This window comes from Nannobrachium achirus (assembly GCF_963921795.1).
Source record: "Nannobrachium achirus genome assembly, chromosome: 4".
NCBI classification, from domain to species: Eukaryota; Metazoa; Chordata; class Actinopteri; order Myctophiformes; family Myctophidae; genus Nannobrachium; species Nannobrachium achirus.
This window is the reverse complement of record NC_137813.1, coordinates 57,806,672-57,820,529: the sequence shown is the minus strand read 5'-3', so window position 1 is coordinate 57,820,529 and position 13,858 is coordinate 57,806,672. Positions and strand designations below refer to the sequence as shown.

The 13,858-nt window shown below is 44.2% G+C and overlaps 2 protein-coding genes across 2 annotated transcripts in view; one reads left to right on the top strand and one right to left on the bottom strand.

The window, feature by feature from the left end:
- The window catches only part of LOC308284287 (histone H1-like), a gene marked incomplete at both ends in the record, with an annotated part of 74,189 nt that overhangs the window by 35,644 nt on the left and 24,687 nt on the right, over nt 1–13,858 (bottom strand). The window lies entirely within an intron of this gene.
- On the top strand, nt 8,262–13,401 carry LOC308284166 (histone H1-like; the record flags this gene model as incomplete). Its single annotated transcript, XM_080724716.1, has 3 exons — nt 8,262–8,714; nt 10,985–11,035; nt 13,303–13,401. The coding sequence occupies 3 exons, from the start codon at nt 8,262–8,264 to the stop codon at nt 13,399–13,401; spliced, it is 603 nt and encodes a 200-aa protein (XP_080580842.1).

Sequence of the window (13,858 nt, the reverse complement as noted above, 5' to 3'; positions counted from 1 at the left end):
TCTACCTGTTAGTCAATTATATAGATTGAAACGTATTTGTAGCTCAGAAGGAGATTACACATCTCAGAGTGATAACATGTTGAATCGGTTCATAGAAAAAGGTTACCCACAGTCATGCCTTCACGCAGCGGTTGAGACGGTAAATAAAGTTGAAAGAAAAGAATTATTTACCAAGCGAACTAAATTGAAGAAACCACTTTCTGTGAATTATGTGCTCACGTATAACCCTCTGAGTGCAGTGATAAAAGACACAGTATCGAAACATTGGCACATACTGTCGTCGGACAAATCACTTAATAATGTTTTTCAACATCCTCCTATGTTTACTTTCAAAAGAGCAACCAGTCTGAGAGACCGGTTAGTGAAGGCTGACTGTTATTCTAACAGATCTAAACCTATAATTCTAGGTAACTTCCCTTGTAGGTCCTGCACTTCTTGTGCCAATATGGTGAAAACGAACACTTTCCATGATCCACGTTCCAATAGAGAGTTTAACATCAAGTCATTGATAACATGTAACACAACTCATGTAATCTATTTGCTATACTGCCCATGTAATAAATATTACATAGGGCAAACATCCCGAAAGCTGAAAATAAGGCTGAATGAACACAGAAGCAACATTAAGAGAGCTGACGTCACATCACCCGTGGCGCGTCACTTCTGTGAACAGAATCACAAAGTTGATGATCTCAAGTGCATTGGTATCGAAAAGGTATGGCTTAACCGTAGAGGTGGTAATCATGAGAAACTACTCCTACAAAGGGAATGCTATTGGATTCACCATTTAAAAACACTATTTCCCCTGGGCATGAATGAAGAATGTAGCATGTCTCCTTTTCTGTGATCGGCTTGGACATAATGACACCGCCCACGTTTTGATAGTAAAAGATAACGTGGCTATTTAGCCATTGATACAATACTGTGTTTCAAGAAATGTGACACATTGGATATATACATTTCAGTCTCAAAAGAGAATTGGACATCGTCATTATCTCCGTTCCGCCGTTCACATGGGTATATTTGCTGCTTATTGCAAGTGTATATATATTTGTTATCCTAATAGTTGAAGCTGATTTATGAAAGGCAATTTGTTGCCCGATGTCCTCAGCGACAAATATCAGTTTAATATGAGATGGTTTGACTATGTATTTGTGGATAATGTTAAAGAAAAATGCATGTATTTTTATTGTTTATGTAATGAAAAGCAGAGTTGACTTATTACGCATTAACCAGTGATAGCAATCACCATTCAGGTGCGAGGTGTCATCCTCCTCACAGGGTGATTGGCATTGATGTTGTCCACCTGGGCACTTGTCATAGCTTCTATAAATAGACCACAGACACCCTGCAGTATCAGATACACTGAAGAAGGCTTACAGCCGAAACGTTTGTTTCTCATGCAAATGCAACAATAAAGAAAAAAACAACTCTTGCCACTGTGTGCGATCCATCCTCCTCCTTCTACATGTTGATCCCTCCCCCCACCACCACCCTGATTGGTCCATCAGAGTCATTGTGAGTATTTAACATAGCTCTGTTTTAGCTCCATGACACAGTCATGACACAGTTCCATGTGTGCAAGTTCCTGAGGCTGAACTCTCTTCTGGACTAAAGGTGAAGTATAAATAGATAGATAGATAGATAGATAGATAGATAGATAGATAGATAGATAGATAGATAGATAGATAGATAGATAGATAGTAGGTTGATGCACCAATTGATGCAGGTTAGAGTTGTCCTATCTAAAAAAGAAGGTAACATTTGAATTCCCCATCAAAAAATACATACAATAGACATCCAATTAGTTTTTTAGATGGATAGGGTACAATTGGCAATTATAAAATACCAATTGATGCAGGTTAGAGTTGTCCTATGCAAAAAAGAAGGTAATATTTGAATTCTCCATTAAAAAATACATACAATAGACATCCAATTAGTTTTTTAGATGGATAGGGTACAATTGGCAATTATAAAATACCAATTGATGCAGGTTAGAGTTGTCCAATGCAAAAAAGAAGGTCATATTTGAATTCTCCATCAAAAAATACATACAATAGACACCTTTTTTTTTTTTTTTTTTTTTTCCTTTTTTTCGCGGCCTCGTCCATGGACGCGTCCACGGCCGTTTGCGTCCACGGCCGCGGCCTCGTCCACGGCCTCGTCCACGGCCGCGTCCCCGGCCGTCTGCGTCCACGGCCGCGTCCACGGCCGCATCCACGGCCGGGCCGGCCGGCCGTTTGCGTCCGCGGACGCGACCTTGCGTCCACGGCCGTTTTTTTCGCGGCTGCGTCCATGGACGTGGACGCGGCGGCCAGTGGCTCTTGCTGCTTAATTTACTCCAAAAGAGACATTCTGAGCCAAAGAGTGGCCTGTATAATGTACACAAAAGACTCGGCAGGGCGCAGCCATGTTTCCCTTCTGGACCCACACTGTCATGTGACTAGATGACGTAATCGTTGCCGTCAAGTGATAATCCAAAAAAACAAAAACAACCCCCTTCCGGCCCTTCAAAATAATAGCGGCAGCCTATGGAGGAAACGGCGCGGCACCAAGGCACCAAGCAAACTTCAGATTAAAAGGCAGTTATTGTGTTGACACACTCCTTATTCTTATTCTAGCATAGAAGCACTTATAGAGTTTTAACAGAATGCCTTTAATGTAATTATGTTAATGTAGAGGATTGTGATAGATGCTCTTGGTGAAAAAAAAAATCTGGGTAATTCTCCATTAAAAAATACATACAATAGACATCCAATTAGTTTTTTAGATGGATAGGGTACAATTGGCAATTATAAAATACCAATTGATGCAGGTTAGAGTTGTCCAATGCAAAAAAGAAGGTCATATTTGAATTCTCCATCAAAAAATACATACAATAGACACCTTTTTTTTTTTTTTCTTTTTTTTCCTTTTTTTCGCGGCCTCGTCCATGGACGCGTCCACGGCCGGCCGTTTGCGTCCACGGCCGCGGCCTCGTCCACGGCCTCGTCCACGGCCGCGTCCCCGGCCGTCTGCGTCCACGGCCGCGTCCACGGCCGCATCCACGGCCGGGCCGGCCGGCCGTTTGCGTCCGCGGACGCGACCTTGCGTCCACGGCCGTTTTTTTCGCGGCTGCGTCCATGGACGCGTCCGTGGACGCGGCGGCCAGTGGCTCTTGCTGCTTAATTTACTCCAAAAGAGACATTCTGAGCCAAAGAGTGGCCTGTATAATGTACACAAAAGACTCGGCAGGGCGCAGCCATGTTTCCCTTCTGGACCCACACTGTCATGTGACTAGATGACGTAATCGTTGCCGTCAAGTGATAATCCAAAAAAACAAAAACAACCCCCTTCCGGCCCTTCAAAATAATAGCGGCAGCCTATGGAGGAAACGGCGCGGCACCAAGGCACCAAGCAAACTTCAGATTAAAAGGCAGTTATTGTGTTGACACACTCCTTATTCTTATTCTAGCATAGAAGCACTTATAGAGTTTTAACAGAATGCCTTTAATGTAATTATGTTAATGTAGAGGATTGTGATAGATGCTCTTGGTGAAAAAAAAAATCTGGGTATTTTCCTCCTCTATAGAAAGTTGATGGGAGCCCAACTTGATTTGGCCGCTGTGGCGACCTCGAAGGTCGCTGACTCGGACGCCCTAGCTAAATCATTAGATTGCATCTATTTGCATCTATGCAAAATGTAGTGCTTTGAGACTGATTCGCGCAAAATATCCCTATCGCCCCCGACTATAACCTGTGCTATGAATAAAGCTTGGCCTACTCATGGGTCATGGCCTACATCTGGCCTACATCTTATGGCACACAGTGCTTAAAGGTGTATTCAGTGATAATGAAAGTGGCCGGGGGTCATTTTGTCACAGCGTGGAAATGTTTAGTTTTTTATAGATTTTCTACACCATTATAATGTTCTCGTTTTGATCATTAGACCCAATCACTGAATATCGGTAGGCCTACGTCTCCAGCTTCAGGATATGTATGATACTGATTCACTACGAGACTGTCACATTTTATGAGTTCAGTAGTTTACAATCTAGGCATTTAGCAGATATTCTTAATTCAGAGCGACTGTGGTTCTCAAAACTTTTATTTTGACCATCATAACTAAACATCATAACATAACTACGGCCATACTCTACCCTGATTGGTCGAGGACTGGCTGGCCACCTCTGAAAACGGAATCTAGCTATGCTCGCAACACGGGCCATGGTGGAAGTCCTTATATGGTCAGCACACATTCTAGTGAGGAGAATGAATGGAAAATGTACCAATTATATTTTTATTTGAATGAAATACAATCACTGAATATACCTTTAAAGTTTGTTGTACGCCCAGGGTCACATTGTCCAAGCTTTGTGGTATGCTTAATGAAATGAATAGCACCGCTCTGCGCTCATTTCACACTAAATGTTTTGTGTGTGTGTGTGTGTGTGTGTGTGTGTGTGTGTGTGCGTGTGTGCGTGTGTGTGTGTGAGTGTGTGAGTTTCAGAAGGATCATGTGACTGCCGCGGTCTCTGTACTGTCACTCCAGTGAGAAGTGATAACTACAATTATTTGGGCGAATTGCGACCGTACGTACTGTAGGTCGCAGTTCACTGTCAGAACCGTCACAGCTTGACCGTGTTCGTCTGTCCGTCTGGACTGGTAACGCCGGCCTGACACTGTGGTTCCCCTGACAAATCACTGTGACATCACTGTGATGTCGTATACTCAGATCAGGGATCTCCATGTATGGGCATGAAAGGGATTGTATGTTGTGATCTCATGAGCACCACTAACAAAATGTATGTTTATGCCCATATATGGAGATTCCCGATGTCATCAATATTAAGCCCATATCTAACAGGACTTCATATGGGAATGCCCATACAGTATATGGAGGAAGACAGCCCATATGGCTGTGTGTGTGTGTGTGTGTGTGTGTGTGTGTGTGTGTGTGTGTGTGTGTGTGTGTGTGTGTGTGTGTGTGTGTGTGTGTGTGTGTGTAAAACAATGTGCAAACACAGCAGCAAGATTTGTGAGCTGCTGTGATAGAAGGATATCAAATGGAACCCAACCACCTTAACAACCATGATCCCGGCTCTGCCTGCACGTAACCTTGATGCATGAAAACCATTAGGCCTACACTCTTTTCATCTGTACATATTTTATTCTGATTGTATTGTATTGTGTATACTTCGGCAATGTAAACATATGTTTTCTCGGGGAAATCCTGCTAAGGCAAACGCCGATAAGGCAAACGCAGATAAAGCAAACACATTGCAAGCGGCGCCCAGGTCTCCTACCGTAGTGATGAATAAAGAATATTGAACAATACAATGGTTATATGTCACAGTTATTGTCCACGACATTGCAAGCCCGGTGCTTTTTTGCACCGGGTGTTCTCAGCCTCTTAGAATGCTTCTTACATTCCAAAATAACTTTCTGCCTGTCATTTTGAGTCAACTTTTTGACTTTAGCAAAAAATAAATAAAAAAATACTTTTTTGTAATGTAACAAGCATTCTTGCATTGGCATAAATTAAGGGTGAATCAGTGCAGAGATTTAAAATGATTATTATTATGTTTTCTCGTGATTGCCTATATAAGTCAACTAGATGACAGATACACACTCACTGATCGAGTGTGTTTGTGTCTCGCAGATCCAAGCGGGAGCCCCGGCGGCAACCGCTGTCAGTCTATAGAGCACCGCACTCACATCTGCCTGTGGTATTGTGGACAGTAGTCACATCTTCAGTAGAATGCAGGTGGACTGTTGATGCCAGAGTTGTGCCTGCTGAAAAAAATACCTGTTAAAACTAGTGCTAATTGGTGGTCAAAACCTAGAAATGACTTATTTTTTACCAAATGATGACATTGGACGTTGTGATGCTTACACTGTCACTCCCAAGGCGAAATGCTTTACAGCAAATTTGACAAATGTATGAGTCAAGAGCAAGAATCCTTTCCACCGTATAGTCAAATGGTATCGTTAACACTCCTCACAGTTATGATGATGACCAAACTGTAAACTACAACGAATGGATCAAATACAGGCTAATGTTAATTATGTATGATTTTCACTAATTATCTCACCCTTACAATTCAAGACAAATATGGACAAAATATAAAACTACAAAGCCCTGGAGTGGATTTTAAATAATAAAAAAAACAAAACAAAGAAAAGCTGTACTAATTTAAGCCCATGAAAAGCTTTCATACTGCATGTTCTTGCCTTTGAAATATGTTGGAGATGAAAAAATGTAAGGAGTTGTTCACTCCAAAAAATACTTATTTTCTTATACCTTACATACCCAATGAAGCCTTCATGGATAGTTTGTTTGTTGCATTCCTGATAAAAATTATATATATATGTGTATATGAGATTGATGATTATAATTACATCTAACGATGCTTCTCGTCCATTCACGTGTGTATACACACACACACACACACAAACACACACACACACACACACACACACACACACACACACACACACACACACACACACACACACACACACACACACACACACACAAAACACACACACACACACACACACACACACACACACACACACACACACACACACACATACACACACACACACACACACACACACACACACACACACACACACACACACACACACACACCCTCTCTCTCATTGTCATTATTATGGTTATACTTCATACACAGTGTTGTAGTTCGGTGGTCTGACGGAACAGCTGGCTGCTGAACATGTCCACGTCCTTCTGGTCCCAGTCGGTGTCGTTGAGGCTCTCGCTGTCCAACACTCGCGACACCTCCTCCAGGGTGTCCACCAGGAACACCAGCTTCTCATCAACCTGAGAGAGAGAGAGAGAGAGAGAGAGAGAGAGAGAGAGAGAGAGAGAGATGGATTAGACAGGACAACACAGGAACACAGTGGAAACAAGCCCTTGTTTTTTTAGCAGTCATTGTAAACTCGTACCACTGTAGGCCTACTATTTGTAACTGTTAATAAAGTATTCAATCAATCTATCAAAGACCAACATTACTGATGCTTATTATATAATATGTAGGCTTATCTAAATTCCGAGGAGAACATTAGCCAAAAAATAGAATTGGTGTAGACCAGTGTTACTACCTCTGCTAATGCTTACTTGTAGAACTATAGCCTACTTCTAATGCCTACTGCTCGTATGAAATATAATAATGATACAATAAGAAGAATATAATATAATATAATATAATAGAATAGAATAGAATAGAATAGAATAGAATATAACAACATATTAATGCAATAGGCCTACCGTGAGCTTGGAGGCGTGGCTGTACTGTTTCTCAGGGAAGTGGAGGAGTTCACCTGAACTGTTGTTACTGTTACCCTGGAGAGAGAGAGAGAGAGAGAGAGAGAGAGAGAGAGAGAGAGAGAGAGAGAGAGAGAGAGAGAGAGAGAGAGAGAGACTATTATTAGGGAGGGGCATTTGCCTAAAATAGCAATGAATATAAGTTCACAAATCGCAATGCAACAAGTTGTGAACTTGCAGATCGGCTTCCTTTCTGCAAATAGTTTATAATGTTACATAAATTAAATGGTGTCCTGGTGTTCCAATCATTTAGCAGAAAACTAATAACTTTGACAGATGACCTGTGTCAAATCATTTAATCATCAAAATGTTTGTTTAATTTCAGCACATTCGTACTTTTTAATCTCACAGCCTACTTAAATATAGCACGTATACAATAACCTATTAGGCTAATAAATGGCGAAAAAAGTGTGCTTTAATATTAAAATTGTAAAGGTTAAAAAGAAACATGTTTATACCACAGAAAGCAAGTTACTGCAACAGTTCACATGTGATATATGTACTGCTATAAAAGCAGATCTAATTGAACTCGCTATGCGAGTGGAAATAATTTCTATTGTAATCAGACTCAGACATGCATGGATGAATTATAAACAGGATGCAACAGCAGGATACATTGATCATGAGGTTTTGAAATGTGAAGGTTACAGGATGTGTACCAAATGTGTCCATAAATGAAAGGAAAGCCTATACCATACAGACAGAGTTGATTGTATAAGAAAATGCTGATTTGATTTGAAGTATTATTTGGTTTACATTTTGTTACATTTCAAAACATACACAGTCGTTTATAATATCTTGTTTTTGTCGAGGAGGGGCTCTGTGTGTGTTGGCTCTACATGTTTCTCATGTTGTGTTTTAAGTACAGCCCCTTCAGCGCGTTTTGCATTACGACGACTAGCTAGTCTACTATCCGAAGCTGAGACTAATGGCAGAAATCGCTCCGGCCAAGGCCGCCAAAAAGAAGGCGGCTCCCCGACCCAAGAAGACCGGCCCCAGCGTCGCTGAGCTGGTCGTAAAGGCTGTGTCCGCCTCCGAGGAACGGAGCGGTGTGTCTCTGGCTGCGGTCAAGAAAGCTATGGCTGCCGGCGGCTACGATGTGGAGAAGAACAAGGCCCGCGTCAAGACCGCCGTCAAGAGCCTGGTCGCTAAAGACACTCTGGTCCAGCTCAAAAGCACCGGTGCGTCTGGCTCTTTCAAGATGAACAAGAAGGCAGAAGCGGTGAAGGCGAAGAAGCCTGCCACAAAGAAAGTAGTGAAAGCAAAGAAGCCCGCTGCCGCCAAGAAACTAGCCGCTGCTAAGAAGCCCAGGGAGGCGGCATCAAAGAAGCCCGCATCCACGAAATCACCCAAGAAAGCTAAGAAGCCTGCTGCTAAAAAAGTAGCTGCTAAAAAAACTACCCTGTTCATTCCCTACATGCACAAATGATATGGCAACTCCCAGCCCATGATTGTTTGCTTCTGAAACAAGGAGGGAGGTGCCTATTCCACCTGTCCTCCCTTACGTCCTCATGTCAGAGATAAATACTGACGCATTCGCCAACCGTGTCCCATTCGACTCTGTACTTCCTACAAGAGACATGGACATGGAGCCGAGCGATGAGGAAGAGCAAGCTGGCCGCCTCTCTCCAGCAACGATCAGGTTTAGGAAGCTGGTGCTCGAAGCTGAACAGCGAGACCGCACCCGCCGGCACGAGCAAAGCGATGGCGTCTCCTACGACTTCCCCTCCTCAAGCAACGAGGAGCTGGGAGAGGGATTATCGGGGAATGTTTCCCCCGAAAATGTCAGCGAAGTGGAGGCCGACCCCCAGAAGCTGTTCCCGGGTGAGACTGACGACTACAATCGTGGCTACGTGGACGGCATGATGGCCGGCAAGTTCGTCTCCGTAGCCGGCGGTGACCCGGAGAAGAGCGGCGGCTCAGCGCGGCGATACAAGAGGATCAAGGTGATCGCTTCGCACTGGTAACTCATTTCTATCGTGTGATTACGTGTATATTAATATTTTTTTCTTACTGTGCAGGGGGCTCCCATTGACGACTACACTTTGAGGCTCTCCAAGAAGTTGGAAAAGTTGCACAACAAAGTTGCATTTAGCCGTGGTCTTTACAATGTTACTAAGGCAGAAATCAAAATGCTGAGCGAGGCGCGGGAGAAAGAATGCCAGCTTCTTCGTAAGGGGCCGTACGTGTCTATGAAGGGGGAGACCTACACGCCCAGAAAGAAGCGCCGTAAGACCGCTGGCGCAACCGTAAGGAAGCTCTCTCCGATGGAGGAAGCCGAACTGACCAAATGGAAGGCGAAGTACGATGAAGACGGGGCGAAGACTTACGATGTTGTGATGGTCTCTGATGTCGATGTTGGTGTGAACATCAGTGGCGTCATCTACACCTTCGTTGATGGCAGAGAATCTGGGCGCCAAGTCAAGCATCTGGTGCCGATGCTTGAAGGCGAATAATCTGTATGTTATGATGTTGTTATGTTTGAATAAAGAAAAAAAAAAGGTTTTTTTAAAAGCCTTTACATTTTCACTAAAGAGTTTCCTCCGAACTAAAGGGTCCTTTTAAGGGCCGGTCATTTCCAAAATGTTTTGGCCACAGCTTAGGTGGCATGCACTTGGGCCGTTGTGTGTGGGCCAACCACCTATTTTATAAGAGTATCCTCAATTATACTTATGTGACCACGGTCACATGCGAGATGACACAAATGGGGCCCCTGCTAAAATACATTTAATGTATTACAAGGTTAAACGTTAAACATCGTAGCTGGCCTGTGTTCTAATCCAAATCATCTTTTCCTTACATGCTTACAAAGCCACCCACCACCCATGTTAGATATTGTGTTATGTGACCTTTTGGTTCAACATGAAAACGACATGAATAGTAAGTACCATTACACATAATAGCATAGGGATTGGATATACATCAATTCAATTCAAATGAGCTTTATTGGCATGAGAAAACATACGTTTATATTGCCAAAGCAAGTGTCAAAAATAAAATAAAAACAGATGAAAATGGGGAACATATATACCGCTGGAGAGGGTATAAACAGAGCTACTTTATGTTGCATTGTCATTTTATACAGGGTATAAACAAATAGCACTGTTTTTTTCCTCAATAAAATTTAGATAGTATAAGAAAATAAATAAAACAAAGAGAAAGACTCATATCATATCGAACATGGGATTGAATTGTGTTTGTGTGTGTGTGTGTGGGGGGGGGGGGGGGGGGCTGCTGATCTGCCTGTCCTCCCTTACGTCCTCAGACTCAGAGGAACCTCCTTCTTTGGGGATGACAGGGGGCAGGGCTCTGGGAGGAGCCATAGGGAGGACGATGATGCTGATTGGAGGGGAGCTCAACCGCGCTCTCATCCTTTTTTGTGATTGGTGGGGCGCACACAGAGTCTGCTTTTCTTTCTTTAGTTGAAGCTATAAAATGTCTCGCGTGCCTCTCAACCAGCACATTTCTCCGAGCTACTACTCCAGAATACTAACTAGCACCGGTGCGTCTGGCTCTTTCAAGATGAACAAGAAGGCAGAAGCGGTGAAGGCGAAGAAGCCTGCCACAAAGAAAGTAGTGAAAGCAAAGAAGCCCGCTGCCGCCAAGAAACTAGCCGCTGCTAAGAAGCCCAGGGAGGCGGCATCAAAGAAGCCCGCATCCACGAAATCACCCAAGAAAGCTAAGAAGCCTGCTGCTAAAAAAGTAGCTGCTAAAAAAACTACCCTGTTCATTCCCTACATGCACAAATGATATGGCAACTCCCAGCCCATGATTGTTTGCTTCTGAAACAAGGAGGGAGGTGCCTATTCCACCTGTCCTCCCTTACGTCCTCATGTCAGAGATAAATACTGACGCATTCGCCAACCGTGTCCCATTCGACTCTGTACTTCCTACAAGAGACATGGACATGGAGCCGAGCGATGAGGAAGAGCAAGCTGGCCGCCTCTCTCCAGCAACGATCAGGTTTAGGAAGCTGGTGCTCGAAGCTGAACAGCGAGACCGCGCCCGCCGGCACGAGCAAAGCGATGGCGTCTCCTACGACTTCCCCTCCTCAAGCAACGAGGAGCTGGGAGAGGGATTATCGGGGAATGTTTCCCCCGAAAATGTCAGCGAAGTGGAGGCCGACCCCCAGAAGCTGTTCCCGGGTGAGACTGACGACTACAATCGTGGCTACGTGGACGGCATGATGGCCGGCAAGTTCGTCTCCGTAGCCGGCGGTGACCCGGAGAAGAGCGGCGGCTCAGCGCGGCGATACAAGAGGATCAAGGTGATCGCTTCGCACTGGTAACTCATTTCTATCGTGTGATTACGTGTATATTAATATTTTTTTCTTACTGTGTAGGGGGCTCCCATTGACGACTACACTTTGAGGCTCTCCAAGAAGTTGGAAAAGTTGCACAACAAAGTTGCATTTAGCCGTGGTCTTTACAATGTTACTAAGGCAGAAATCAAAATGCTGAGCGAGGCGCGGGAGAAAGAATGCCAGCTTCTTCGTAAGGGGCCGTACGTGTCTATGAAGGGGGAGACCTACACGCCCAGAAAGAAGCGCCGTAAGACCGCTGGCGCAACCGTAAGGAAGCTCTCTCCGATGGAGGAAGCCGAACTGACCAAATGGAAGGCGAAGTACGATGAAGACGGGGCGAAGACTTACGATGTTGTGATGGTCTCTGATGTCGATGTTGGTGTGAACATCAGTGGCGTCATCTACACCTTCGTTGATGGCAGAGAATCTGGGCGCCAAGTCAAGCATCTGGTGCCGATGCTTGAAGGCGAATAATCTGTATGTTATGATGTTGTTATGTTTGAATAAAGAAAAAAAAAGGTTTTTTTAAAAGCCTTTACATTTTCACTAAAGAGTTTCCTCCGAACTAAAGGGTCCTTTTAAGGGCCGGTCATTTCCAAAATGTTTTGGCCACAGCTTAGGTGGCATGCACTTGGGCCGTTGTGTGTGGGCCAACCACCTATTTTATAAGAGTATCCTCAATTATACTTATGTGACCACGGTCACATGCGAGATGACACAAATGGGGCCCCTGCTAAAATACATTTAATGTATTACAAGGTTAAACGTTAAACATCGTAGCTGGCCTGTGTTCTAATCCAAATCATCTTTTCCTTACATGCTTACAAAGCCACCCACCACCCATGTTAGATATTGTGTTATGTGACCTTTTGGTTCAACATGAAAACGACATGAATAGTAAGTACCATTACACATAATAGCATAGGGATTGGATATACATCAATTCAATTCAAATGAGCTTTATTGGCATGAGAAAACATACGTTTATATTGCCAAAGCAAGTGTCAAAAATAAAATAAAAACAGATGAAAATGGGGAACATATATACCGCTGGAGAGGGTATAAACAGAGCTACTTTATGTTGCATTGTCATTTTATACAGGGTATAAACAAATAGCACTGTTTTTTTCCTCAATAAAATTTAGATAGTATAAGAAAATAAATAAAACAAAGAGAAAGACTCATATCATATCGAACATGGGATTGAATTGTGTTTGTGTGTGTGTGTGTGGGGGGGGGGGGGGGGCTGCTGATCTGCCTGTCCTCCCTTACGTCCTCAGACTCAGAGGAACCTCCTTCTTTGGGGATGACAGGGGGCAGGGCTCTGGGAGGAGCCATAGGGAGGACGATGATGCTGATTGGAGGGGAGCTCAACCGCGCTCTCATCCTTTTTTGTGATTGGTGGGGCGCACACAGAGTCTGCTTTTCTTTCTTTAGTTGAAGCTATAAAATGTCTCGCGCGCCTCTCAACCAGCACATTTCTCCGAGCTACTACTCCAGAATACTAACTAGCACCGGTGCGTCTGGCTCTTTCAAGATGAACAAGAAGGCAGAAGCGGTGAAGGCGAAGAAGCCTGCCACAAAGAAAGTAGTGAAAGCAAAGAAGCCCGCTGCCGCCAAGAAACTAGCCGCTGCTAAGAAGCCCAGGGAGGCGGCATCAAAGAAGCCTGCATCCACGAAATCACCCAAGAAAGCTAAGAAGCCTGCTGCTAAAAAAGTAGCTGCTAAAAAAACTACCCTGTTCATTCCCTACATGCACAAATGATATGGCAACTCCCAGCCCATGATTGTTTGCTTCTGAAACAAGGAGGGAGGTGCCTATTCCACCTGTCCTCCCTTACGTCCTCATGTCAGAGATAAATACTGACGCATTCGCCAACCGTGTCCCATTCGACTCTGTACTTCCTACAAGAGACATGGACATGGAGCCGAGCGATGAGGAAGAGCAAGCTGGCCGCCTCTCTCCAGCAACGATCAGGTTTAGGAAGCTGGTGCTCGAAGCTGAACAGCGAGACCGCGCCCGCCGGCACGAGCAAAGCGATGGCGTCTCCTACGACTTCCCCTCCTCAAGCAACGAGGAGCTGGGAGAGGGATTATCGGGGAATGTTTCCCCCGAAAATGTCAGCGAAGTGGAGGCCGACCCCCAGAAGCTGTTCCCGGGTGAGACTGACGACTACAATCGTGGCTACGTGGACGGCATGATGGCCGGCAAGTTCGTCTCC